Source organism: Hevea brasiliensis, chromosome 8, assembly GCF_030052815.1.
Source record: "Hevea brasiliensis isolate MT/VB/25A 57/8 chromosome 8, ASM3005281v1, whole genome shotgun sequence".
NCBI lineage: Eukaryota > Viridiplantae > Streptophyta > Magnoliopsida > Malpighiales > Euphorbiaceae > Hevea > Hevea brasiliensis.
In genome coordinates, this window is record NC_079500.1 from 98423586 (window position 1) to 98451044 (window position 27459).

General features: G+C 34.2%; 1 protein-coding gene across 1 annotated transcript; it reads right to left on the reverse strand.

The window, feature by feature from the left end:
• Positions 1 to 25325: 25325 nt before the first annotated feature.
• On the reverse strand, positions 25326 to 27064 carry LOC110672137 (7-deoxyloganetic acid glucosyltransferase-like). Its single transcript, XM_058151798.1, has 2 exons — positions 26414 to 27064; positions 25326 to 26320 (listed from the first exon to the last, which is right to left on the reverse strand). Exons 1-2 carry the CDS (start codon positions 26892 to 26894, stop codon positions 25344 to 25346), a joined length of 1458 nt encoding a protein of 485 aa, XP_058007781.1. The 5' UTR covers positions 26895 to 27064; the 3' UTR covers positions 25326 to 25343.
• Between the last annotated feature and the right edge of the window lie 395 nt (positions 27065 to 27459).

The following is a 27459-nucleotide window of genomic DNA, read 5'->3' on the forward strand; positions in this document are numbered from 1 at the left end:
TAAAATGCTTGAGAAATGTTTTAAAGAACTAAGAATTGATTTCCTTCAAAATTGCAAATCTCATGTGTTTACTAAATTAGAGATAGATCACATACAAGCAATATTCAAAAGCTCTATCTGTAGAATCACTTTAATTTTATTGAAGTTAGATTTAAATCATCCCAAATTCGTAATTAGTAATTTTAGTTTAAATTTTAGTCATATAGTTTAATTAGTTTAATTAATTGTTTAATTTAGCTTAAATTCTTCAAATATCAATTTTAATTTTAAATTTCATTTTTAATATCTTTAAATTTTTGTATTCTAATTAGCTTATTCCTTTATTTTCAATTTAAGCACAATTCCCTTTGGGAATAATATTTTTAAATTTATACTACAGTGACTCATGTACTTGCAGAAGCTATTTTACAGCACATCAAGTTTTTGGCACCATTATTGGAGAATTGTTTGTTTTAAATTAGATTTTAATTGTCTTAAGTTGATTAGAATTTTTATTTTCTTTTATTTTCATTGTTGTTCCTTATGTTTTTCAGGTACTTTGATTGTTTATAAAATGGTCAAAAAGCACAAGTGATACTCAATTGTTATTCAACCCTAAAATTGAAAAATTTTATTGAGCCAACAAAAAGGAATCTAAGACAAGAAAGGAAGCAAGAGGAGAAAATTGAAAACATGGAGAATCCAAATAGAGCTAATGATGTAAACAATAGAGGAAATGAATAGAATAGGCAGAATGAAGTTGTTAATCAAAATGATCCTCAGAGAAGGTCCATGCTAGATTATGTTTTTCCTAGATGTGCAGATGTGAGAGATATCAGACCTGTCATTTAAAGACTAGTCTCATTTAGATGGTCCAGAATTCACAATCTAGGGGCAGCCCACTTGAAAATCCCCATTCTCATTTGAAAAAGTTTCTAATAATATGTGGCACTCAAAGACAACCTGGAGTTCCAGATGAAGTGGTTCGTCTGACCTTATTCCCATTCTCTCTTCGAAACTTAGTATTGGAGTGGTATGACACACTTTCACAAGCTACTATTCCTACTTGGGAGTAGCTATCTCAATCTTTTCTATCACAGTTTTTCCCACCTGGGAAGACCACTCATTTGAGGAATTTGATGGTAGCTTTCAGATCAAAGGATGATGAAACTTTGTATGAATCTTGGATGAGATTTAAGGAGCTTAAAAGGCAATGTCCTTGTCATGAAATACCCAAATGGATGATTATTTATAATTTCTACACGAGAGTTACTCCAGCCATAAGAAATACAATTGATTCACAAGTAGGAGGAGATTTCATGGGAATGATAAGTGAAGAATGCTATGATCTGTTAGAGAAGATTGCTCATAATACCCATTTGTGGGGAAATCCTAGAGCAATTGAGCCAAAGAAGGCTAGGATTTGTGAACTTGACTCAATAAGTTACATGAATGCAAGATATAATCAGTTGACTCAGCTGCTTAGTGATTTTTGCACAAAGGTAATAATTTCAACTCCTACAACTATGCAACAAGTTGCCTACACAGATGTAATCCAAAGTTGTGGAGTTGACTATTCTTCTTGTGGTGATGATTACTTGTAAGAATAATTTGCTTATGCAGGAGGCTATCAATAAAAACCTATGAGAAATGCTTATTCTAATGTGAACAACTCAACATGGAGACTACAAGTAACTTTTGGCCAACAAGGTCAAAGCTCAAACTATTCTCATAACCAATAGTATATGTAACAGAATTGACCTCAATTTCAGCCACAATTTTAGCCCACATGGTAGCCACTTCCTAGATATCAATTAAGAGCACAAAAACCTCTTCCGCTTCCTGAACCAAGGCTAACACTGGAAACCATGATTGAAAAATTTTTTACTAAACAAAGCAAGATGAATAACAAATTGAAGGAGGAAATGTAGCACATGAGACAAACCATGGATTAGCTGCAAGCTCATAACCGCATGTTGGAGAATCAATTGGCTCAACAAGCAAGCTCATCAGGAACTAAATCCTATGGCAAACTACCTAGCCAACCACAAAACCCCCATGACAAATGTAAGGTGGTGACCTTGAGAAGTGATAAGAAAGTTGGGTAAGAGAGTGAAAAAAAGAAGGTAGAAAAAGAGAGCACAAAAGAAGAAAAACCAGTTGAGAGCAAGAAAAATGAAAAAGAAAAAGAGAGCTAAAGTGAGCAAGATGAGGGAGAGAAGCCATACATTCCACCTGAACCTTATAAACCCACCCTTCCCTACCTTTAAAGATTCATCAAGTAGAAACTAGACAAATAATTTGGCAAATTCCTTAAGGAGCTAAAAGAGTTGTATATCAATGTCCCCTTCACTGAGGCATTATCCCAAATGCCAAGTTATGCTAAGTTTTTGAAGGAAATTCTTACTAACAAAAGAAGGCTGGAGGATTATGATATCATCAACTTGGGAGAGCAATGCAGTGCTATAATTCAAAATAATTTACTTTCCAAATTTAAGGATTCGAGTGAAGGAGTGGAAGCGTGATTATTGGGCATTAGAACCTTGAATTTCAAAAATTAGTTCTAAGGTTACATGCACCATACCAAGTGTCTTATGATCCTAATCAATTTTCAATGCCCAATTGCATACCAAAACATATTTTAGCATGCATTAAAATTTCATTTGCCATTAAAGATTATGAATTAACATTTAATTCAATTAAACCCTAATTAAAATATGGATTTTTACGTACTAACCTCTTGATGCACAATTGATGCAATCTTAGGATGTTCTTAGGATCCCAAATATTGTCCCTCTAGTTTGTCCACCACAAGCACACACCAAGATAGCAATGGCAGCCCCTAGATTGGCTTTGCAAGCCTTGTCAACCAATTATAAGATGGGATTTATGCTTTGTGAAGGTTGTATGAATGTATTGGGTGTTAGAAACACTTTCTAGTAATTTAATTCAAGAGGAAATCTTAGTTTTTCTCTTGAATCAATTGAGAAATTGAAGAGGAGAGAAAGAGAGCATATTGCTGTCCAACCTAAGAGAAAAAGAGAGAGGTGTCTGATTTTTCTTTATAACCTTTCTTTATATACTTAGGTCAAACCCTAACTCCCTTGCCACATGTTATCATTGGATCCCATCTTGTTATTATTTGATTTAATTCTGTAAATGATTTCTCTAAATCATTTCAGGCTTCTCATAAACCATGGTTGACACCTAGCATAGTATGCCATGGCCATCCAATCAGTAATAAGGAATACCTTAAATGAACCTTTAATCATATATTACCATGCACTAAAATCTCTCCATTACAAAATCCCAATTCAAGCTGGAGTCATGGTTAATGTCAAACTCCATTTGCTATGAATATTATGATTTCTTTTAATTCCAGTTCTTGATTAATTAGATTTTCTTGTCTGAAACTCTTTCCTAACTAAATCTATCTATTCTGGTCAAGAACTTGAAACATCAAGAATAATTAAATGAACATAGGATTTTAGCCCTATTTACTTAGGGTAACGGATTCCATCTTGATCAACACCTATCTTCATATATAACTAGTAGGATCTAATACATGCCTATATACCCATACACAGTACAAGTATGAAAGCAGTATCAAACTCAAACCACCTATATATAAGATAATTGTGTTATCTTAAGTCTAAAGATTATATGCACTGATATGATATATGATAATGCATTGACAAGAGTAAACTCCATGTGCTTGTCATATGCGTCACTGGTTCAGCCTACTCATCATGTATAAGTGCCTATCATGTTTGTTATATGGCATAAGACTCACCACTCCATCTTGTTTATATCTCATATAAATACCTTGGGAACAAAGATGATTACAATCTTTCTGGATAAGTTATATCCTTTGTGAAGTATCCTCGATTGTGAATCAATTTATGATACTTTATGCTAGAAATACTGTCACTCGTATTCTTAACAACTTAAGAATAGAATTTCTAATAAAACATCAATGGACCTTTTCTATTACGTATAAATATATTATGTAAACAGAAAAGTGAAATTGTCTTTTATTAATAAGATATATACAAGATACATACAAAATGATATGCTTTAGGGCATACTACTAACACTGGGTGTATTTTCCATTCGTTGTCATGTAGATGATAACTGTATGGCAAATGCCTTATGTGACCTTGGAGCCAGCGTCAACCTAATACTACTTTCAATATATGAGAAGCTGAATATGGGAGAGTTAAAGCCCACCAATATGTATCTGTCATTGGTTGACCATTCAATTAAGTATCCAAAAAGCATCCTAGAAAATGTGCTTATCAAGGTTGGGAAATTCTACATTCCAATGGATTTTGTCATTTTAGACATGGAAGAAGATACAAAAATTCCTGTCTTGTTGGGAGACCATATTTTGCCACAACTGGTGCTTTAAATTATGTAAAGGGTGAGAAATTGACACTTATGGTGGGAGATGATCAAATAATATTCAACATCAATCCAGCCATGAAGAAGAAACATGAAAAGGTTGAGTTTTGTTTGCGAATAGACATCATAGATGAGATTATTCAAGAGCATTTTAGAAAAAACTATCCACAAGACCCCTTAAAAATTGCCTAGTCCATGGTAGGAGCATTGATGATGAAAAACCTAACATAACTGCTTTCGCACAACACTTGGAGAGCTCACCACCACACCCTGAAGCTCCAATTTTTTAGCTTGAAGAAGTGCAAACTTTGAAAATTAAACCACCATTATTAAAGGTAAATGATGCGCTAAAGGTAGATCTTAAACCTCTTCCTTTCAAACTCGGGTATGTTTTTCTTGGACCTAATGAAACATATCTTGTCATAATTAATCCTTCTTTGACTGATATTGAGATTAACAAATTGTTGAGTAAGAGAATATAGGATAGTTTTGGGCTATACGATTGATGATATAAAGGGAATTAACCTAACAGTTTGTATGCATAGGATTTTTCTGGAGCCAAATAATAAACCTTCTATTGAACACCAAAGGAGATTGAATCTTACAATGATGGATGTTGTCAAAAAGGAAATCCTAAAATTGCTTACTGGGATTACCATCAAGCCTAGATTAATGCCTTTTTAATCCAAAACTCTAATTTAACTCATACCTGGCTTTTCTTCTTCAACACTGTTTCTACTTTTCGCTTCTCCAGATGGTTTGCCCAATGGTGGGCATGGATGGGAGCCACACCTGAAATCTTACCTTCTGAGATTTATCAAGGGTATACCACTTTTAAAGCCAGATATGTCCCTTTGCCAGAAGAAGACTTATTTCACCCGTTAACTCTTTTTGCTTCAAAGTTTTTTGTTCCTTGGGTTCTCGCCTGGAAATATAGTTTTAAACCTGAATAACTTATTCAAGGCCCTGTTCTGATCTGAAGATTCAAGGTCAAATGGTGGTCTAAGTTTTAAAAAACTAAAAAGGCCTCCTTAGCAATTGTGGAAAAATGGCTTCTAAAGTAATCTAAGAACCGTTAAAAGCAACTTCCCTCTACTTCAACTTTAACTTTTCTTGCACATAAATCTCATGCAAGTGCTCTACTTGCCCAAGTTAAAACGGAGAAAGAATATTTCACTATAATGAAGCAACTATTATCAAGCAAGATAGATTCTTCTACAACTTCCAGCAAAGCCAGCACCTCATCAGAAGCAGTCAGTCTTGGAAATGACAATGAAGATGACTGTTTTGGCATTTTCTCCACTTTAAAGCACTCCTGAATCATCACATGAACACAGGAGTTTTCGCTTTGGGCAGACTTTACTTATTTTCACTTTGACAAAGCTACAGAAAATGACATTTTTCAGCAGACTTTATTTAACTTCTCCACTTCACATGGCTACAGAGAAATTCACTTTCACTTCACATGGCTACAAAAAAGTCCACTTTCGGCTAACAACTTTTCACATGTGTAATAGTAACTTCCAATTATTGTAAAGCACCCTCCTTCACCTATAAAAGGAGAGGTTGGGCTCAAGACTTAGGCATAATTTTTCCATAAGAGTTTTCCTTTATCAAGTTCTAGTTTTCTCATCTCTCTCTCATCCGACATCCTTTTCTTTGTATTCATACCCTTTTAACTTTAAATTCTATCTCCATATGTAAGTAATTTTCAAGTTTTAATCAAAGTATCTTTTCAAAAAATTTTATTCTTTATTTAATAGTGGCTGGTTCTACCGCCCATGTTTTATGTTTTAATTCATTTATATTATGTGCTTTAACTTTTCTGTTTTGTTACATATTATCTGTGCTTTAATCGTTATTTTGCTTCATCATCATATTGTCTGTTGATCTTTCTTCTTCTTCTTTATATTAATTCCTAATTATGTTTGTTATCCCTTCGATTTTGCTTCATTATCATATTGTCTGTTGATCTTTCTTCTTCTTCTTTATATTAATTCCTAATTATGTTTGTTATCCCTTTGATCCGGCCGTCTATATATATATATATATATATATATATATATATATATATATATATATATATTCTCATTAGTCATTATACAATGCGTTCTTAACTATTAATGATAACTATCAGTTATATTAAATAATTAGTCATTTTATCGTCATAATATATGAATTATTTTTTATTTTATTTTAATAATATAATTTAAAATATATTTTTACATATCTTATAATATATTAATTTTTATTATTAATAAAATTTGTAATTAATTATAATTTTATTAAATTATTAATAAATAAATAAATTGATTAATATATTATTTTTTATTATTGTTAATTAGTTGACAAGTCATATATTAATATAATGATAACGGTAAACAAAATAAAGGAGTTTGAAGTAATTTTATTAAAATTTTTATACTTTAAATATAAAAAATTTTTTAAATAATTTTTAAAAATTTTATTGAATAAATATTGTTTTATATATATAATATGATAAATATAATATTTGAAATTATAAAATTAAGAATTTTAAAATTTTTAAAAGATGTAGTAAAAAGTGCTTTAAATTTTTTTTATCGAATAAAATTTTAATTGTTGAAATTTAAAAATATTAAAACAAAAGGTGATATTTAATATAATAAATTATTCTTTATTCAATTATGTGGTAACCAAACATACTATTGTAAGTTATTCATGTGAAGCCACCTGCCCTTCTCTACAGCCATTTGGCCGTCTCTCAAATGCCATAAGATTAAACTTGCAAGAACGTGCTAGGACTAGATTTAAATAGGACTTGGACATGCGACACCTAGTTCATGATAAACGAGCTCACCTCCATGGTTAAGATTATCTTAGAATAATGCAGATAATGGAAATTCTTGAAAGAACAAGATTCTTCCCTTCAACCTTATATATATTTTACTCAGGTTCATTTTCATCAAGAAAACAAGAAAAGCAGCAAAAATCTCAAATTCAACCCAAAATATTTTCTTGGTAATCCAGGGAGTCCATCAACAATGGCACTAAGACCCCCTGGCCACTAGACATCAGGGACCATTTGAGGGTTTCCCTCTCTTCACTCGAGCTGTGGCCAATGCGGATTAGTCCTGTGTTCTAATTCGGAGATTTGGGAAATGGATAAAATCCAGGCCCATCCCATCTTTTAATGTTATCACCCAAATTGCAAACATGGCACTTGGTTGGCATCACCCATCTCACATATTTCTCACAAGCACTTGCTGGGGCAAATGAAGGATAAATTATGGGCCAATTATATAATAATTATAGTTAATAAAAAATTTATAAATTATAGTTTTATTAAATTATATTTTTATTAAATAATAATAAATATATATTATTTATCTAATAAATTATATATTTTTATTATTTTTAAATAAATAGAAAAATTTAAACAAAAAATGCTCATGCTACACATATTTGAACAGATCTAATCTAACTTAAAATGTTAACAGATCCAATTCATACACTCATTTTAGGAAAAATGTTAAGTGAGAAAATTTGATATAAAGACATCAAATAAAGCATCCAAAGTTCATATTTTTCTCAAAATGTGGGATTAATATGTAATAAAGCCACCTTTACTAAGACATAAGTAGTTTTATTAATTTGTCTACTAATTCAAAATAGCAACACATTAGAACCCAGAGATGAAAAAAAAAAATTATTATCCGAAATAATCTGATCAATTAACATGCATTAAACACTTCTTGACAATCTACTTTTATTATTTTATATAAAAAAATTTTTAACAATTTTTTTTAATATATAACAACAAGCAAAGAGAAATTTTATCTTCAATCTTGTTATAAAACAAATAATAAGATCTGAGAATTGGGTAAAAAAAAAAAAGCAAATCAAATAAAGAGATCTCAAAGAGCTTGTAACTTTAATTTCAACAAGTAATTCGACTTTTTAGCTATACCAAAATAAAGGGTGAAAATAAAGAATGTCACACCTTACCCCTCTGTAAGGCATAACATGATCCCGTAGAATACCTAATGAACTATCAAACTTCACCTACCGATAACTCATTAAGTACCCTACAAGGGATTTTAAAACAATTTTCTTATTTTGGATAAGTGGTGAGCATTTCTAATAAGTATTTAAAACATGTAATTAAGTGGAAAGGTAGTTGGAAATTTTGGCCCATTTTATTTTTCCGCAAATTTTATAAAAATTTTGACAGAGTTCCCTCTGTATTTTGAGAAAACAGTTCTTCAAATACCTGTAAAAAGCATTTCTAAAAATTTTCTCAACAACTGCTTCAATTTCAAACTCAATCTCAAACAATTTCTCAACACATTTATCAACTTTCAATTTCAAATCCAGTATCCAATGAGCATCAAAATATTAGCAATCCATTTCATTCAAATTAAATAAAATAGTTCCATTCATATTTCGTTAGAAACAAAACAATTTAAATAGATCATTACAAAATTTACATTAAGAGAATTTCAAACTACAATATATATTACAACTTTATACAAATTTTATACAACTGCTCAAGACCCATTTTTACATGTCCATACATTTATGTGCAATATATACATCAAAAGAAATATTTACAATTAGGATATAAATTATACCCGAAGACTTTAGGCTGAATGATCCTCAATCTTCAGCAGCTTAGTTTGCTACTCCTCTAGTCTCTAAATCTGCGACAGCAATAAAAGCTATCGCTGAGTACTAGAACTCAGTGGTGCACAACATACTAAAATAATCTTTATGCAAAACTTAAATCACATTTATTCAAAAATTTGACTAAACATGAGCATTAAACACAAAACATGAATTATGAAATTTTAATGCAAATCAAGTTCATTTCAAAGTATCAAAACACATTTCATAAAACCCACAGTTAGATCACGCCATTCGAAACAAATAGAATCTCAATAGCCAGAGGCTAAAGAGAAATCACATGAATCTCAATAGCCAGAGGCTAAAGAGAAATCATATCACAAGGCTAGCTAGCTCAAATATATGGATATCCATTCACATCCTCTTCTACTGGTACACCTCAACACTTCTCCAGAGAAGGAATCAAAATTCAAAACTAATTACCCCCACTAGTCGTGCTAGTGAGGTGTTCAAATATGTGGTCATGACACTGTGGTTTCAAAACTTATCTTAACAATTTGCTAAACATTGTCTTTTCAAATATACATAATAACTTTCAACAATTTAGATCAAACATCATAAGAATGCCATAATCCGATATTTCATATTATTCAAAACGATATGCAAAGATGATTATAAAAGTATATGTTGTGCACAAACCTCAAACGAGTTGCCTGTTGGCCTTGACTCGACTCCTCGGGTTCTGTCCCGATATTCTTTTCCACTGAAACACGAAATTTTCCAATGTTTCAGTACTAAAACTTAAAATAAATCCAAAATAAACTTAACTTCACATTTACCTAGCTCTAACATGTTAAATTCGACGTTCTCGAAATTTTGTGTTTCAGGTTACTATTCACTGCACTATTCAAGTCAAATTATTGACTTTCTAAGGCTTAATAGGTATGGGAACTCCAACTTTACCCACATACCACATTTTGGTCACCAAACTTGTTGGTTTTGGTCATTTGTTTAAAGCTTAGGTCATTTTGGCAAAATTGCCAATTTTCGGTTTTGGTTCTCCGAAGTTGCACTATTCCATTGGTCGATCTACTGTTGGAATTTAACAAAACTTCCTTCATAGAAAATGTTTCTTATTGTCTTAAGTGTATTCTAATTTTTGGATCACCTCAATCGGAGTTTTGTAGCTCAAGTTATGGCCAAAATAAGTTTATCGCTCACGCAATCGCTCATGCTGCAATTTTGGGTTCTGGCAGATTTTGATCCAACTTTGGTCGATAATTGGATCAAGTTAAGTTCATAATTTGGTCTCACTTTCTTCATATGAAATGTTCTACTATGTCTTAGGTTTCCATCGGTTCAAGAATCGCCTAAATCCGAGTTTTCTAGAGGGAATTATAGCCATCCAAACATTGCTGCTCAATGAAAATTCTGCAGAGTTGCAGGTTTGGTAACCTAACTTTGCTCAATAATTTGAATGGGTTAATGGCATAATTTGGGGTGATGTTCTTCATGAAAGTTTTAGATCTATATGCCCTCTAACCCCTGGCCAAATTTCAGGTCAATTTGACCTGTCTAACTCGAGTTATGACTTACTGTTCATTTGGTCAGTTTAGTGCAGTGGCAGCCTGCAATCAATTCACTTTGGTCAATTGTTTCACCAAGTTTTGGTCAGTTTTTGGCCATGGTTCCTTAATGAAAATTGTGCTCTTTTATGTCTATTTTCATCTCCAATTGGTGGCATATCAATTGGACTTGTAAAATTTGAGTTTTGGTCCTTCAAAGTGGGTTTGGTCATGCTGCCAGCAGCATGACCATTGACCTACGAATTTGGTTTAATTTCCTACCATTCCCACACAACTTATTTGGTCATAATTGACCATTATTTCATGTCACAATAGGTTAAACATGCCATTTATGCATTTCTCCAAATTTTAGTTCATAAACCCCAGCATTGAAACCCTAATCTCACTAACTCTTGCATTTAACTACTTCTAATGATTTTAATGTTAATCCTTTAACTAAGTAGGGTTTCTAAACTCATTCAATTGCATCATATTCATGCAAACCATACTCCTCTCAAGCTGCCCGAAATTTCAGTTTAATTCTTCCCCCATATTTGTTTCATTTAAATCAAGTTCTAAGCTCACTTAATTACCTAAACATGCATTTGAATGGAAAAATAGTCAGTTGGCATACTAACCTCAACTATTTTTCCAATTCTCCAATTTCTCTCCTTCTTTCTTATTTCTTTCTTGTGCTTAAGTTGAGATTGCAAGGGTCTAACAAGGTTTTTATGGGATTTATGAAGATTAAGTGGAGCAAATTAAGCTTAAATGTAAGCTTAATGAAGGATTTTTCATGGGAGCTAAGAGGAAGAAAATGGGGCGGCAAGATTGGAAGGAAGAAGAGACTTTTCTAAATTTTTTTTTTGTTTTATTTTCCTTAGTCTTATCCCTTTTTGAAGACCAAAATTTCCTAATTAATAAAATAATTAAATTAAACCTTTATGACATCATAAATGATGTCATCCCTTTGACTTTTCCAACCTCTTTCCTTTTCTTTTTTTCTATTTATTTTTTTTTCTATTAGTTCTTTAATTTAATTCTCGATTCCAAAATTTTCTTTTCTCCGATTTTAGTTGTGCTTAGGTCGAGTCACTCGGGTCAATTGACCAAATCGCCTCGCGGTTCATCCCGCTTGCAAATAATCCAATATTTCTTCCGCTCCTCGACCTAATTATTTGACCGGCTTAACAGCTTCTTTTTATGATTTTCTTTTCCATTGTGTTCATAAGGGTCCTAAGGACCGCAGCGTCACTTTTTACGGTTCGAAATTTGAGTTTAAAACGACTTCGCAGTCGTTCCCGAGGAGGTCACTCATCGCTGTGACTCTCAGCTCGTTTAACCTCTTATGTTCTGTTTTTCTTATTTATATTTAACTAATTAAACATTACTAATTATTTGTGTTTATGGCTTCTCAAGTTGTCTTAAATGTGGCTCTAATCTCCTTAATTGTCCAGACCGACACCGGTCACCGGAACAGTGAAATATACTAGGCTATGCAACGGGGTGTTACAATTCTCCCCCCCTTAAATAAATTTCGTCTCGAAATTTTTACCTGGTATCAATCTCTGAACAGCTGTGGGTGTTGTCTCCTCATGTCCTCCTCTCGTTCCCAAGTAGCTTCTTGGCCCGAATGATGGTTCCACAGCACTTTTACCAACGGTATCTGCTTGTTCCGTAGCTGCTTCACCTCATAAGCCAGAATCTTTATGGGTTCTTCTTCATATGTGAGGTCTGGATTCACTTCTATTTCTTCTACTGGTAGTACATGAGATGGGTCTGATCGGTACCTCCTCAACATGGACACATGGAAGACATTATCTATCTTCTCCAACTCTGGAGGTAGTGCCAACCGATATGCCAAAGGACCCACTCTTTCCAGAACCTCATATGGCCCAATGAAGCGAGGACTCAGTTTCCCCTTTCTGCCGAATCTCATAATTCTCTTCCAAGGAGAAACTTTGAGGAAAACTTTCTCGCCCACTGCATACTCAATATCCCTTCTCTTCAGATCAATGTAGGATTTCTGACGGTCTGATGCAGTCTTAAGTCGATCACGAATCACCCTGATTTTCTCTTCAGTTTGTTGAACAATTTCGGGTCCAATCATTTTCCTTTCACCCACGTCATCCCAACACAACGGGGTTCTACATTTTCTGCCATACAAAGCTTCATATGGAGGCATCCCAATGCTTGATTGGTAGTCATGTTGTAAGCAAACTCAATCAAAGGCAAGTGTGTATCCCAACTACCTCAAACTCAATCACACAAGCCCGTAGCATGTACTCCAAGATCCAATTACCCTCTCGATCGCCATCCGTCTCAGTAGGTGGAATGCACATCGAAGTTCAATCTAGTTCCTAGGGCTCTTCAAGACTACCCTAATCTAGAAGTGAACCTAAGATCTCTGTCGACACGATGGATACCGCACTCCATGCGCCTCACAATCTCATAGATGTATAACTTGGCCAATCTTTCTAAATCAGAGTCCATCCGATCGCGTAAAATGAGCAGATTTAGTCAGTCTGTCAACAATGACCCAAACTGCATCATGACTCTTCTGTGTCCGCGGAAGTCCCATTACAAAATCCATTGTTATTCTTTCCCATTTCCATTCCGGCACTGGTAGTGGATGTAACAACCCAGTGGGTACTTGATGCTCTGCCTTTACTTGCTGACAAGTTAGGCATTTGGATACAAACTCTGCCACGTCTCTTTTTAAACCCATCCACCAGTAATGCTCCTTTAGTCCTCTATACATTTTTGTACCACCAGGGTGCATGGCAAAAGGAGACTCATGTGCTTCCTTCAAAATGATCTGCCTCAAATCAACATCATTAGGAACACACATTCTGCCTTGGTGTAGCAGTAACATCTCTGATTGAGAACTCTGGTTTCTTGCCCTGTCGGACTTCTTCCAACGGCTTCTGATACCTTTCATCATTCTGAGCAGCCATTCTAATATGATCAATCAACACTGGCTGTACATGCCATGCAACTGCTGTCTGCCCATCATCATTAATCTCTAAGCTGGCATGTAATGATCTCAACTCATGTACCAAGGACAAAGGAGTAACCCGTAGACTTGCCATAGTCTTGCGACTTAAGGCGTCAGCCACCACATTAGCTTTCCCTGGCTGATAGTCTATCAGACAATCATAGTCTTTTATCAACTCTAACCATCTCCTCTGTCTCAAATTCAACTCTTTCTGGGTGCCCAAATACTTCAAACTCTTATGATCTGTATAGATGTAGCACTTCTCCCCATACAAATAATGCCTCCAGATCTTAAGAGCAAACACAATAGCTGCAAGCTCCAATCATGTGTTGGATAATTCCTCTCATGCGGTTTTAGCTGGCGTGATGCATAGGCAATGACATTTCGATTTTGCATCAATACACAGCCTAACCCATTGTGAGAAGCATCACTATATACTGTATATTCTTTACCCGGAGTAGGTAAAGTCAGGACTAGAGCTTCAGTCAAACATCTCTTCAATTCATCAAAACTCTGTTGGCATTTATCCGTCCACTGAAATTTTACATCTTTTCTAAGCAGCTTGGTCAATGGAGATGCCAACATGGAGAATCCCTTCACAAATCGACGGTAGTATCCAGCTAAACCCAGAAAACTACGAATTTCTGTGACATTTCTGGGTGGCCTCCAATTAAGGACAGCTTCAATCTTACTTGGATCTACCTTAATACCCTCTTCTGATACTACATGCCCCAAGAAAGATATTTCTTTCAGCCAAAATTCACACTTCGACAATTTGGCATATAGCTGTTTCTCCCTCAAAGTCTGCAGTACAATCCGCAGATGTCTATCATGCTCTTCTGCATTCCTCGAATAGACCAATATATCATCTATGAATACCACAACAAACTGGTCGAGGTATGGTCTGAAAATAGTGTTCATCAGATCCATAAAAGCAGCCGGAGCATTAGTTAACCCGAATGGCATAACTAGGAATTCATAATGGCCATAGCGGGTTCTGAAGGCAGTTTTAGGAATACTTTGCTCTTGTACCTTCAGCTGATAATAACCTGATCTCAGGTCAATTTTGGAGAACACAGCTGCACCCCTCAACTGATCAAACAAATCATCAATGCGGGGTAATGGATATCTATTCTTTATTGTCACCTTATTCAACTGCCGATAATCAATACACAAGCGGAGAGTGCCATCTTTCTTCTTTATAAACAACACTGGCGCTCCCCAAGGTGACACACTAGGGCGGATAAAGCCCTTGTCAAGCAATTCTTGCAACTGCACTTTCAACTCTTTCAATTCTGCAGGTGCCATTCTATATGGCGTTATGGAGATTGGGTCCACACCAGGCATAACATCAATTTCAAACTGCACCTCTCTTTCTGGAGGTAATCCTGGCAGTTCATCAGGAAATACATCCGGAAAGTCACATACCGTAGGGATGTCCCTTAGTGCTGGACTCCCCACCTGGGTGTCTATCACATGTGCCAAGTATGCTTCACACCCCTTTCTGATCATCCTTCTGGCTAGTGCAGCCGAAATGACGTTTGATGGCAGTAAATGCCTCTCCCCCTGTATTTCCACATTATCGTATAGAGGGAGACCAAAAGTGACTGTCTTCAGTCTACAGTCAATCATAGCATGGTGCCTGGCTAACCAATCCATGCCCAAGATGATATCATACTCTCTGAAGGGCATTTCAATCAAGTCTGACAAGAAAACATGTCATTGGATCACCAAAGGACAGTCTCTATAAATTCTGTTGACCCGGACCTCTTGTCCTAAAGGACTAGTTACTAGCACTTCAAAACCCATTTGCACACATGGAACAGCAAGTGAACTGACTATGCTAGCACTAACATATGAATGGGTTGAACCCGGATCAAATAATACAAATACATCTTGACCAGAGATAGAGAATGTATCAGCTACCACATCAGAAGTCTCAGCTTCTTCTCGCTGTTTCATTGCGTAGATTCTGGTTGAAGCACTTCCTTGTGCTGATTGACCAATCTGCATTGCTCAAAGGCGGTACCTCTGCCTCTTCCTCTGCCAACAGACTGTGAACCTCTGAGAGTAGGACTCTGAATAGATCTCTCAGCAGTAGTAGGAGCTGGACTATATCTCGGAGCACTAGTACAATCTTTAGCCATATGGCCCTTGCCTCCGCAGTTAAAGCAGGCTCCAGTGGCCCAATAACACTCTCCCTCATGAGTCTTGCCACAAGTCTCGCAGGGGCGGGCAGAATATGAACCCCTGCTTGACTGCTGACCGGACCTAGGGGGTCTCTGTCCAGAAAATCTACCCCTACCAAATCTTCCACCTCGACCCCTGCTGGGTCCACTAAACTTCTTTTTCTTTCCAGAGGTAGCACCAGAACTCTGTTCAACTGATTTTTCTCCCTTGTCTTTTCCTGATTTCTCAGCTTTTTCTGATTTTTCTTTCACTGGAGTTGCTTCTGATTCAATTCTCTCCAGTTCAAGTGCTTGAGACATGAGCTCAGAGAAGTTGTTGTGTCTGAATCCCACAACTTGCATCCTTATGCTGGGCTTCAAACCCGTCTCAAATCTCTTACACCTTGCCTTGCTGGTAGTAAGGAGACTCCCTGCATAGTTACTCAGGCGGGAGAACTCCCTCTCATACTCTGCCACTGATCGATTTCCTTGTTTTAAACTCAAAAACTCTTGTAACTTCTGATCAACATATGCGTCTGGGATGTATTTCTGTCTGAACTCTCTGATGAAGTCATCCTGTGTCAAGATCGTGGTTCGACCAAGCCGTGGGGATGGTCTTCCACCAATCATATGCATCCCCTTGCAGTAGAGACACAGAATACTCAAACTTTAGTTCATCTTGGCAGTGCAGCTTCTTAAATACTCTGTCCATTCTTTCAAGCCATTGCTCTGCCTCTAAAGGGTCCACTGTACCCTTAAATTCTGCAGCCCCATACTTCAGTAATTTATCATATTGTCTGGCTGGAGGCAATGGTTGTGCCACAGGTATTTGGGGTGGAGCTTGAGCAGGCATACCTGACCATTTGTTGAAACATCGCGACCATCTCATTGTGCGAATATGCAGGCTGCGGCATTTGTGGGTCCGTGCTTGACCCATCGACATTCGGTAAAGTGGGGCTTCCCCTTGTGCCTCGGCTTCAACAGATCGCTCCGAGCGATCCCCTTCTTCCATTTCAGGCTGAAGTTAGGGTATCTCCTGAACAAATAACACATGGAGATTTCCCTCCGTTAGTTCATATTCATGATGTAATGCACTGTATGTAACAATTATGGACATTGAGCAGTTGTACTTAACAAAGAAAAGACACAAATTCACAATTGAAAACATAATTCAAAAACTTGCTCTGATACCACTAAAACATGTCACACCTTACCCCTCTGTAAGGCATAACATGATCCCGTAGAATACCTAATGAACTATCGAACTTCACCTACCGATAACTCATTAAGTACCCTACAAGGGATTTTAAAACAATTTTCTTATTTTTGATAAGTGGTGAGCATTTCTAATAAGTATTTAAAACATGTAATTAAGTGGAAAGCTAGTTGGAAATTTTGGCCCATTTTATTTTTCCGCAAATTTTATAAAAATTTTGACAGAGTTCCCTCTGTATTTTGAGAAAACAGTTCTTCAAATACCTGTAAAAAGCACTTCTAAAAATTTTCTCAACAACTGCTTCAATTTCAAACTCAATCTCAAACAATTTCTCAACACATTTATCAACTTTCAATTTCAAATCCAGTATCCAATGAGCATCAAAATATTAGCAATCCATTTCATTCAAATTAAATAAAATAGTTCCATTCATATTTCGTTAGAAACAAAACAATTTAAATAGATCATTACAAAATTTACATTAAGAGAATTTCAAACTACAATATATATTACAACTTTATACAAATTTTATACAACTGCTCAAGACCCATTTTTACATGTCCATACATTTATGTGCAATATATACATCAAAAGAAATATTTACAATTAGGGTATAAATTATACCCGAAGACTTTAGGCTGAATGATCCTCAATCTTTAGCAGCTCAGTCTGCTGCTCCTCTAGTCTCTAAATCTGCGACAGCAATAAAAGCTATCGCTGAGTACTAGAACTCAGTGGTGCACAACATACTAAAATAATCTTTATGCAAAACTTAAATCACATTTATTCAAAAATTTGACTAAACATGAGCATTAAACACAACATGAATTATGAAATTTTAATGCAAATCAAGTTCATTTCAAAGTATCAAAACACATTTCATAAAACCCACAGTTAGATCACGCCATTCGAAACAAATAGAATCTCAATAGCCAGAGGCTAAAGAGAAATCACATGAATCTCAATAGCCAGAGGCTAAAGAGAAATCATATCACAAGGCTAGCTAGCTCAAATATATGGATATCCATTCACATCCTCTTCTACTGGCACACCTCAACACTTCTCCAGAGAAGGAATCAAAATTCAAAACTAATTACCCCCACTAGTCGTGCTAGTGAGGTGTTCAAATATGTGGTCATGACACTGTGGTTTCAAAACTTATCTTAATAATTTGCTAAACATTGTCTTTTCAAATATACATAATAACTTTCAACAATTTAGATCAAACATCATAAGAATGCCATAATCCGATATTTCATATTATTCAAAACGATATGCAAAAGATGATTATAAAAGTATATGTTGTGCACAAACCTCAAACGAGTCACCTGTTGGCCTTGACTCGACTCCTCGGGTTCTGTCCCAATATTCTTTTCCACAGAAACACGAAATTTTCTAATGTTTCAGTACTAAAACTTAATATAAATCCAAAATAAACTTAACTTCACATTTACCTAGCTCTAACGTGTTAAATTCGACGTTCTCGAAATTTTGTGTTTCGAGTTACTATTCACTATACTATTCAAGTCAAATTATTGACTTTCTAAGGCTTAATAGGTATGGGAACTCCAACTTCACCCACATACCACATTTTCTTCACCAAACTTGTTGGTTTTGGTCATTTGTTTAAAGCTTAGGTCATTTTGGCAAAATTGCCAATTTTCGGTTTTGGTTCTCCTAAGTTGCACTATTCCATTGGTCAATCTACTGTTGGAATTTAACAAAACTTCCTTCATAGAAAATGTTCCTTATTGTCTTAAGTGTATTCTCATTTTTGGATCACCTCAATCGGAGTTTTGTAGCTCAAGTTATGGCCAAAATAAGTTTACTGTTCACGTGCACTGTTCATGCTGCAATTTTGGGTTCTGGCAGATTTTGATCCAACTTTGGTCGATAATTTGATCAAGTTAAGTTCATAATTTGGTCTCACTTTCTTCATATGAAATGTTCTACTATGTCTTAGGTTTCCATCGGTTCAAGAATCGCCTAAATCCGAGTTTTCTAGAGGGAATTATAGCCATCCAAACATTGTTGCTCAATGAAAATTCTGCAGAGTTGCAGGTTTGGTAACCTAACTTTGCTCAATAATTTGAATGGGTTAATGGCATAATTTGGGTTGATGTTCTTCATGAAAGTTTTAGATCTATATGCCCTCTAACCCCTGGCCAAATTTCAGGTCAATTTGACCTGTCTAACTCGAGTTATGACTTACTGTTCATTTGGTCAGTTTAGTGCAGTGGCAGCCTGCAATCAATTCACTTTGGTCAATTGTTTCACCAAGTTTTGGTCAGTTTTTGGCCATGGTTCCTTAATGAAAATTGTGCTCTTTTATGTCTATTTTCATCTCCAATTGGTGGCATATCAATTGGACTTGTAAAATTTGAGTTTTGGTCCTTCAAAGTGGGTTTGGTCATGCTGCCAGCAGCATGACCATTGACCTACGAATTTGGTTTAATTTCCTACCATTCCCACACAACTTATTTGGTCATAATTGACCATTATTTCATGTCACAATAGGTTAAACATGCCATTTATGCATTTCTCCAAATTTTGGTTCATAAACCCTACCATTGAAACCCTAATCTCACTAACTCTTGCATTTAACTACTTCTAATGATTTTAATGTTAATCCTTTAACTAAGTAGGGTTTCTAAACTCATTCAATTGCATCATATTCATGCAAACCATACTCCTCTCAAGCCGCCCGAAATTTCAGTTTAATTCTTCCCCCATATTTGTTTCATTCAAATCAAGTTCTAAGCTCACTTAATTACCTAAACATGCATTTGAATGGAAAAATAGTAAGTTAGCATACTAACCTCAACTATTTTGCCAATTCTCCAATTTCTCTCCTTCTTTCTTCTTTCTTTCTTGTGCTTAAGTTGAGATTGCAAGGTCTAACAAGGTTTTTATGGGATTTATGAAGATTAAGTGGAGCAAATTAAGCTTAAATGTAAGCTTAATGAAGGATTTTTCATGGGAGCTAAGAGGAAGAAAATGGGGCGGCAAGATTGGAAGGAAGAAGAGACTTTTCTAAATTTTTTTTTTTTGTTTTATTTTCCTTAGTCTTATCCCTTTTTGAAGACCAAAATTCCCTAATTAATAAAATAATTAAATTAAACCTTTATGACATCATAAATGATGTCATCGCTTTGACTTTTCCAACCTCTTTCCTTTTCTTTTTTTCTATTTATTTTTTTTCTATTAGTTCTTTAATTTAATTCTCGATTCCAAAATTTTCTTTTCTCCGATTTTATTTGACAGTTAGGTCAGGAGTCAGCTCTCGGGGTTAATTGACCAAATCGCCCCTCGCCGGTTCATCCCGGTTTGCAAATAATCCAATATTTCTTCCGGCTCTCTGACCTAATTATTTGACTGGCTTAACAGTTCTTTTTCATGATTTTCTCTTTTCCACTGTGTTCATAAGGGTCCTAAGGACCGCAGCGTCACTTTTTACGGTTCGAAATTTGAGTTTAAAACGACTTCGCAGTCGTTCCCGAGGAGGTCACTCATCGCTGTGACCCTCGGCTCGTTTAACCTCTTATGTTCTATTTTTCTTATTTATAGTTAACTAATTAAACATTACTAATTATTTGTGTTTATGGCTTCTCAAGTTGTCTTAAATGTGGCTCTAATCTCCTTAATTGTCCGGACCGACACCGGTCACCGGAACAGTGAAATATACTAGGCTATGCAACGGGGTGTTACAAAGAAATACAAAAATCTATACATATTTTAAAGCATGCATATTTTACCTTTTTTTTTTCTTAATCATTTCCCATCGTTCTTTTTTATTTCTTTTATAATTTTATTTTAATTTTTTTAATTTCTAAAATATTTTAAATAAATGTTAACATTTTATAATTTAATTATTATTATTTCATTCACTTTTAGAATATTGTTTAATTTAATAATATCTAACTCGACAAATTTTATTATTATTATTATTATTATTATTATTATTATTATTATTATTATTATTATTATTATTATTATTATTATTATTATTATTATAAACTCAAAGTTTTATGATTACAATACATGTGTTTTTTTAAAAAAATGTGGGAGAGTGCTCAGAGAAGTAATATATTTGAAATATTAGTTTTAATTTTAATGTATAGATTTATTTTTAAAAAAAAATTGGAGTAGACACAAATTATTGCAAATTTATTTTTAATACCCACTCGCATACATTTTCTAAATGCATGATTACCACACTTACGTTTGTTATGAAGAAAATGATGCATACATTTGCATCTATACATCACTTAATTATGACAAGTTATCCTTGTAAGTATCACAACCATGTGCCTTCATGTTCATCAACCTTATATCCTCGATCAGACGGTTCAGACAACAAGAAGAAGATCCACCTTCTGAGACACTTTTTGTTGCTAACTCTACCATCCTAGCTGTTGATTTCACAAACTCCTCCCTCTTATCCACCCTTAGATCATTCACCATCTTCTCCACAACCCCTCTATCACACACATCCTTCATGTCCAATCCCAGCTTCAGGACCTCACTCACAAACCTGCTATTGACTTGCTGATCACCCATGTAAGGCCAATAAATCATGGGCACACCAGCTTCCATACTCTCCAAAGTTGAGTTCCATCCACTGTGTGTCAAGAACCCACCAATTTCCTTATGTGCCAAAACCTCTTCCCGGGGTATCAAATGGCATTCTGGGTTCAACTTAACATTTTCCAGATTTCAATTCCTAACTTTGGCTAATATTTTCCCTAGGATGCAATGGTTTCTAGAGCTTGGTCAAAACATAAAAATTGTTGTGCTTTGTCTTACAAAATTTTTGGCACTAGTTTCACTCAATTTTCAGCTTTGGAGACCAAGTTATGGCATTTTTGCCAAAACTGGTCAAGCATACCAAAGGAACAGTATTTTGGATAATTTCTGAGTTGGTAAATTTAGTGACTCAATTTGTGCTAACAATTTAATTTGGTTAAAAGCAAAAATGGGTCAAGTGGTCTTCATGAAAAGTGTAGCCCTATATCTAAGCTTTCCATTGATATAATTTTAGGTCATTTGGACCAGTATAGAGAGAGTTATGACCAAATGAACACGTATTGTTCATTTGGTTATTTTCTGGGTTTGGTGCAGGGTAATTCGGATTTGGGCAGTATTTAGGTCAAGTTTTGAACAGAATTTGGGCATGATTTCTTCATGGAAAATGGGCTATTTTGGGTCTAGTTTCACCTCCAATTAGTCTCATACCAATTAGAGTCACATATTTTCAGTTATGGTTCAAAACTCATGTTGGACTCATGAGTCCCAAAACCTGCAGAAAACAAGCACTCCCAATTTCAATTTCCTCCATCTTCCTTACTTCAATTGGCATGCATAGCACTTCTATAAGTAACAATCTCAACTCAACCAAGTCAATTTCAAGCATTTACATTAAGTCCCCACATCATATATATAAACCCTAATTTCAATCACCCAATTTACACAAACTCAACTCTTTTACACTTCTTATCATATCAACTATTCAAACATCCTTATGGAACCATTTTTCATTATTTAAAAAAAGCAAACCTCACAAGATTCATGGCTGCCAAAATTAGGGTTCTTCAATTCCTTTTTATTTGTTTTCATTTTCATGGAATACTCACTCATCTCATCATTCTTACAAAATTTAAAGAAGAAAGGAAGTGGTATTTTTGCACTTATCTTATGACCCAACTTGCAAACTTCAATTTCTTTTCTTCAAATGGGTATTTAAAGCTTCCTTATAGAGTGGGCAGAATTATTTGTGAAGAGAGCTATGGGTTTTGATGGGTAAATGAAGAGGAAATCAAGCTTTAAGCTTGATAACAATGGTGGGGAGGGAGAGACCAAGGGAGACGGCAAGGAGAGAGAGTGAAGAGGAAGAAGAAGATGATTGGTAGGGTTTTGTCTCTTGTGGGTATTTATATATATACATTTATGTGTACTTTATTAGTTTTAAATTTTATGAATCTATTTCCTTTCTTTCCTTTTCTTTTCTTTTCTTTTCTTCTTCTTCTTTCTCTTCTCATTTTTCAAATTCAAATTGATAAATTTAATTTATGTTAATTATTTTATTTTCTAATTTTTAATTTGACATTTAGGTCAAAAGTCACCTCTATAGGTGAAATGACCAAAATGCCCTTCATGGTACTCATCGGGTTATTTTTATTATTTTATACCAATTAATAAAATCTCTAAATTTTTTCTATATTTTCTTAACATTTATTTCTTCAATTTATGCCTCCTCACTATAGTTTAGGTGTAGTTCCAGACATTTTTTACTGTCCGAACAGACATGAGTCATCGGAACAGTAAAATATACGGACTACTTATGGTGAGTGCGTTACAGTCTTATTCACAACAAGTGTTCAATTTTTTTTTTTTTTCAATAAGATGATCTATTTGGTTTAGATTTATTCTAAATAATCAAAAGTTGGAATTCTGATGAAAAGGAAAATTACTTCATTAATAAATTTTAATTGAAAATTTAAATTGTAAAATTTTGATTAAATTTAAATCTCAATTGAGACCCAATAAAAAAAAATTCTTTACAAATTTATTAAAAGGCAAGAATTTTTTTTTTAACTATAAAAAAGGAGCTTTTCAAGTCTGGCGGTCATTCCCTGAGCTTAGGATATGTGATTAAACAGTTTTATTAACTCCTGATTTAATTCTCATAAAGAGAGCCTAACACCGAATTATAATAAATCCTGAAAAAGTCACAAATATAATCTATTCAGAATTTGAATGTCACAAATACAAGCTATTCGGAATTTGAATTTTAAGAAATGTGTGAAAAATAGAAATTAAAATTTAAATTTTTAGTATGTCATTTTTTCATTTCTTGATCATGACTACTCAATGCTCATACGAGGTAAGTGATGAGCTCATATGATTTAGAAATTTAAATTTTGATAATTTTTTAATTTAATGAAAGCTTAATATAATGAGCAACAATTGATAAAGCTTATAATAAGACATATTTTTAATTATAAAAATAATTATCATAAAAATTCCCATAATTTAATTCAGCGAGTCTTCTTCTTAAGGACAGCAAGTGGTGGGTGGGGGAGTTTGGCTTTTTCTTACATACAAGTTCTTTGTGTTCATTTTCCTCGATACGCTAATGCGTCCAATTAAAGGCATAATGTTGCTGCTCTACCTGTCGGCTCTGGCTGTCTTGCTATGCAACATACGCTCAGAAGGACTTCTCTCAAAGATTTGCTTTCTATACAAAGACAAAATGCTTGTCTCGATAATAATTAAAAAACTACAAATTTGTTAATGGTTTTATTATTATTATTATTATTATTATTATTATTATTATTATTAAAATAAATTAAAGTAATAAATAAAGTATTTTTATAATTTATTTTAAATAAATTAAAGTAATAAATAAAGTATTTTTTATAATTTATTTTAAAATTATTTTTTATCAATTAAAAAATTATATTATTTTAATAATTTTTAAAATATCTACATTATGACCATATTAGCAACCATAATAATATGATATATATTTTTTTATCATTTTGATAAATGAAGTTCATTTTAAATACGTGTAACTAAACATATAAATCGTTTAAAAATTAATTTTAAATCATTTTATTAAATAATTAATTATGTATTTTTAAATTAATTTATAAATTAAAAATTTTATTTTAATTTAAAAATTAAACATTAAACGTGAATAGTCAAATCACACACCTTCCAAATCCAATTTATCATTAAGTAACGTAATTTTATTACATAATTACCTTTAGATGGTGGCAAGAATGATTTCCCTATTTCCCCTCCTTCTTTAATTCCCTTTCATTGCCTCCTCATTTCCTCTCTTCCCATCGCCGAAACAAACTCCACCCCATTCGTACACCGCCCCCACCTCCCCTTCTTCTAGTACCTCCAATTCTCTCATGAATCTGATGATGATAACACAAGAAGCACCGGTATCGATATGGCACTACTGTGTCCTTTCTCCTAACACCACCGCCACCACAACCGCTATCACTGATACCCCAATCCAAAAACAGAAACCCAACGAACCAAATAGCAATGCTGGCATTGATCGTGCCACTATCAAAGTTGTTCTCTTATGTCTAAAAAAAATGATATTTTTTTATTTTAAAAAAAAAGAAAATAAATAATGTTTCTTATTTTTTTTAAATATAAGAAAAAATAAAAAGAGTTAGAAGAAATGTTTACTGGATATACTAAAATTCTAAAATTATTCTTTTTTACTTAAATTCTCTTGAAAATATAGAGAATAAAATTATAAATTCGTGATAAACTTTTCTCTCTTAATTTTTCCTCTTTCAGATAATAATTTATTTTTCTTATTTTTTTTATTTTTCTTTTCATCTAAATAAGAGTAAAGAAAATAATAAATAAAAAAATATTCTTTATTGTGACAAGTTATCCTTGTCATTATCGCTGGCATATGCCTTCTTGTTCATCAACCTTATGTCGTCGATCAGACGGTTCAGACAACAAGAAGAAGATCCATCTTCTGATACGCTGTTTCTTGCTAACTCTTGCATCCTAGCCGTTGACTTTACATACTCCTCTCTCCTATCCACCATCAGATCATTCACCATCTTCTCCACAACTCTTCTATCACATACATCCTTCATGTCCAATCCCAGCTTCCAAATCTCACTCACATACCTGCTGTTCACTTGCTGATCACCAAAGTAAGGCCAGCAAATCATAGGCACACCAGCCGCTATGCTCTCCAAGGTAGAGTTCCATCCACTGTGTGTCAAGAACCCACCAATTGCCTTATGTGCCAAAACCTCTTCCTGGGGTGCCCATTTGACAACGTATCCCCTTTCCTTTCTTCCCTCCTGAAGCTCCTCAGGAATTTCTCCAAGATTATCACCATCTTCGTTAATAACAGCTTCAGGCCTTATAACCCATAAGAACTTCTTCTTGCTATTAACAAGACCGTACCAGAATTCCATGAGCTGGTCTCTTGTCATAATTGTGGAGCTACCAAAGCTTACATAGAGTACAGATTGCGATGGCTGGTTATCTAGCCATGTGATGCAGGTCCCGTCAACTTTCCAGAGACTGTTCGAGGATGAATACAATTCTTGCTTTCCGATGCTTCTTAGTTTTGTTTTCAGATGCTCATGGAGAGGTCCAATTGTGTAGATTTTAGGATAGCGAGTGCGTATTTGGGAAAGTATTGGTCCTTCTAGCTCTTCAAAGGTGTTGATGATAAGTGCTTGGGATTTTCGTATCTCGTTGGTGATGAAGAAGAGATTAGGGTCTGATATGTCGCTAACTTGACAGAAACCTGCTGGAAGATCTCGGCATCGGAGAAACGTTTCCATTCCTGGTACTTTTGTGATCAACCTGTCCATGTCTTCTTTTCCTTTCAGTTTCAAGAGATTGGACCCGTAAGTAATACAATTGAATGGAATAAAGAGATCATTAAGAAAAGGATTACATATAATAGTAGGAATACCTTTAATAGGAAGTTGATGGGCTGCAACAACGTCAGGAATAGAAAAGAAAGTCCAGAAGGAGCAAGCACTGACGCAATGCATCTGAATAGCAGGAATTCCAATCTCAACGGCGACATCATGGACAAATCCCAACACCCCATCTCCTATTATATAGTTAACTGTTGGTTTACTCTCAATCACCATCCTCTTAAAAATTGGCTTGCTCTTCACCGATATCTTTCTCCACCGCTCAGTCCGTTGAGGATCGTCTGGCCGACAAACTGGTATGGTTTTGAATTGGAATCCATGATATTTGGAGAAACGAGCTTCAACATCCGTATTACGAACTAGACGTTCATGTACATACTGGAAATTTATGAAGGTAATCTTAAAGCCAGCAAGGCTCAAAAGCTCTGCTAGCTTGAGCGTGGCGGTTACATGTCCTTGGCCTTGGGCAGGAAAGATGAGTATATGAGTAGAAGGAATGGACCCTTGTTCCATTTTTTTCAAGTTTTAGCTGCAGATAAGAAGTTTAACAGGCAATTAATGAAGAGAAGATAAAATTAGAAACTCCAATCGAATCCCAACCAAATAAAGAAAAGAAAAGAGTGTTTCTTGTTGTCAAACCAAACCGACTAGAAGTCAGTAACTTTGAATGTGTGGAATAGGAAAAATTATACAATAAAATTGTAATTGTTGATGATTATGGGATATGAAAATTCATCATAATTAATGATTATAATAAATTTATTATATATAATAATTATAATAAAATTATTATATATATATGTTTCATTAAATAAAAATTTATAGAACAGGGATTAAGTTTAAAAATCTTATAAAATTAATAATGGTATATTTTTATAATTAGTAGTTTGATTTTTTTAATAATTAAATTTTATATAATAATTTATTATAAAAATTACTTAAATTACAAAATTCAAAAATTTTATATTCATAATAACAAATTTATTTATATTAGTGGAAAATAATTTTGATATATTAAAATTTTGCAAAATAATAAATGAAAAAAGTTATATAACTTTTACATATAAAAGATTATAAA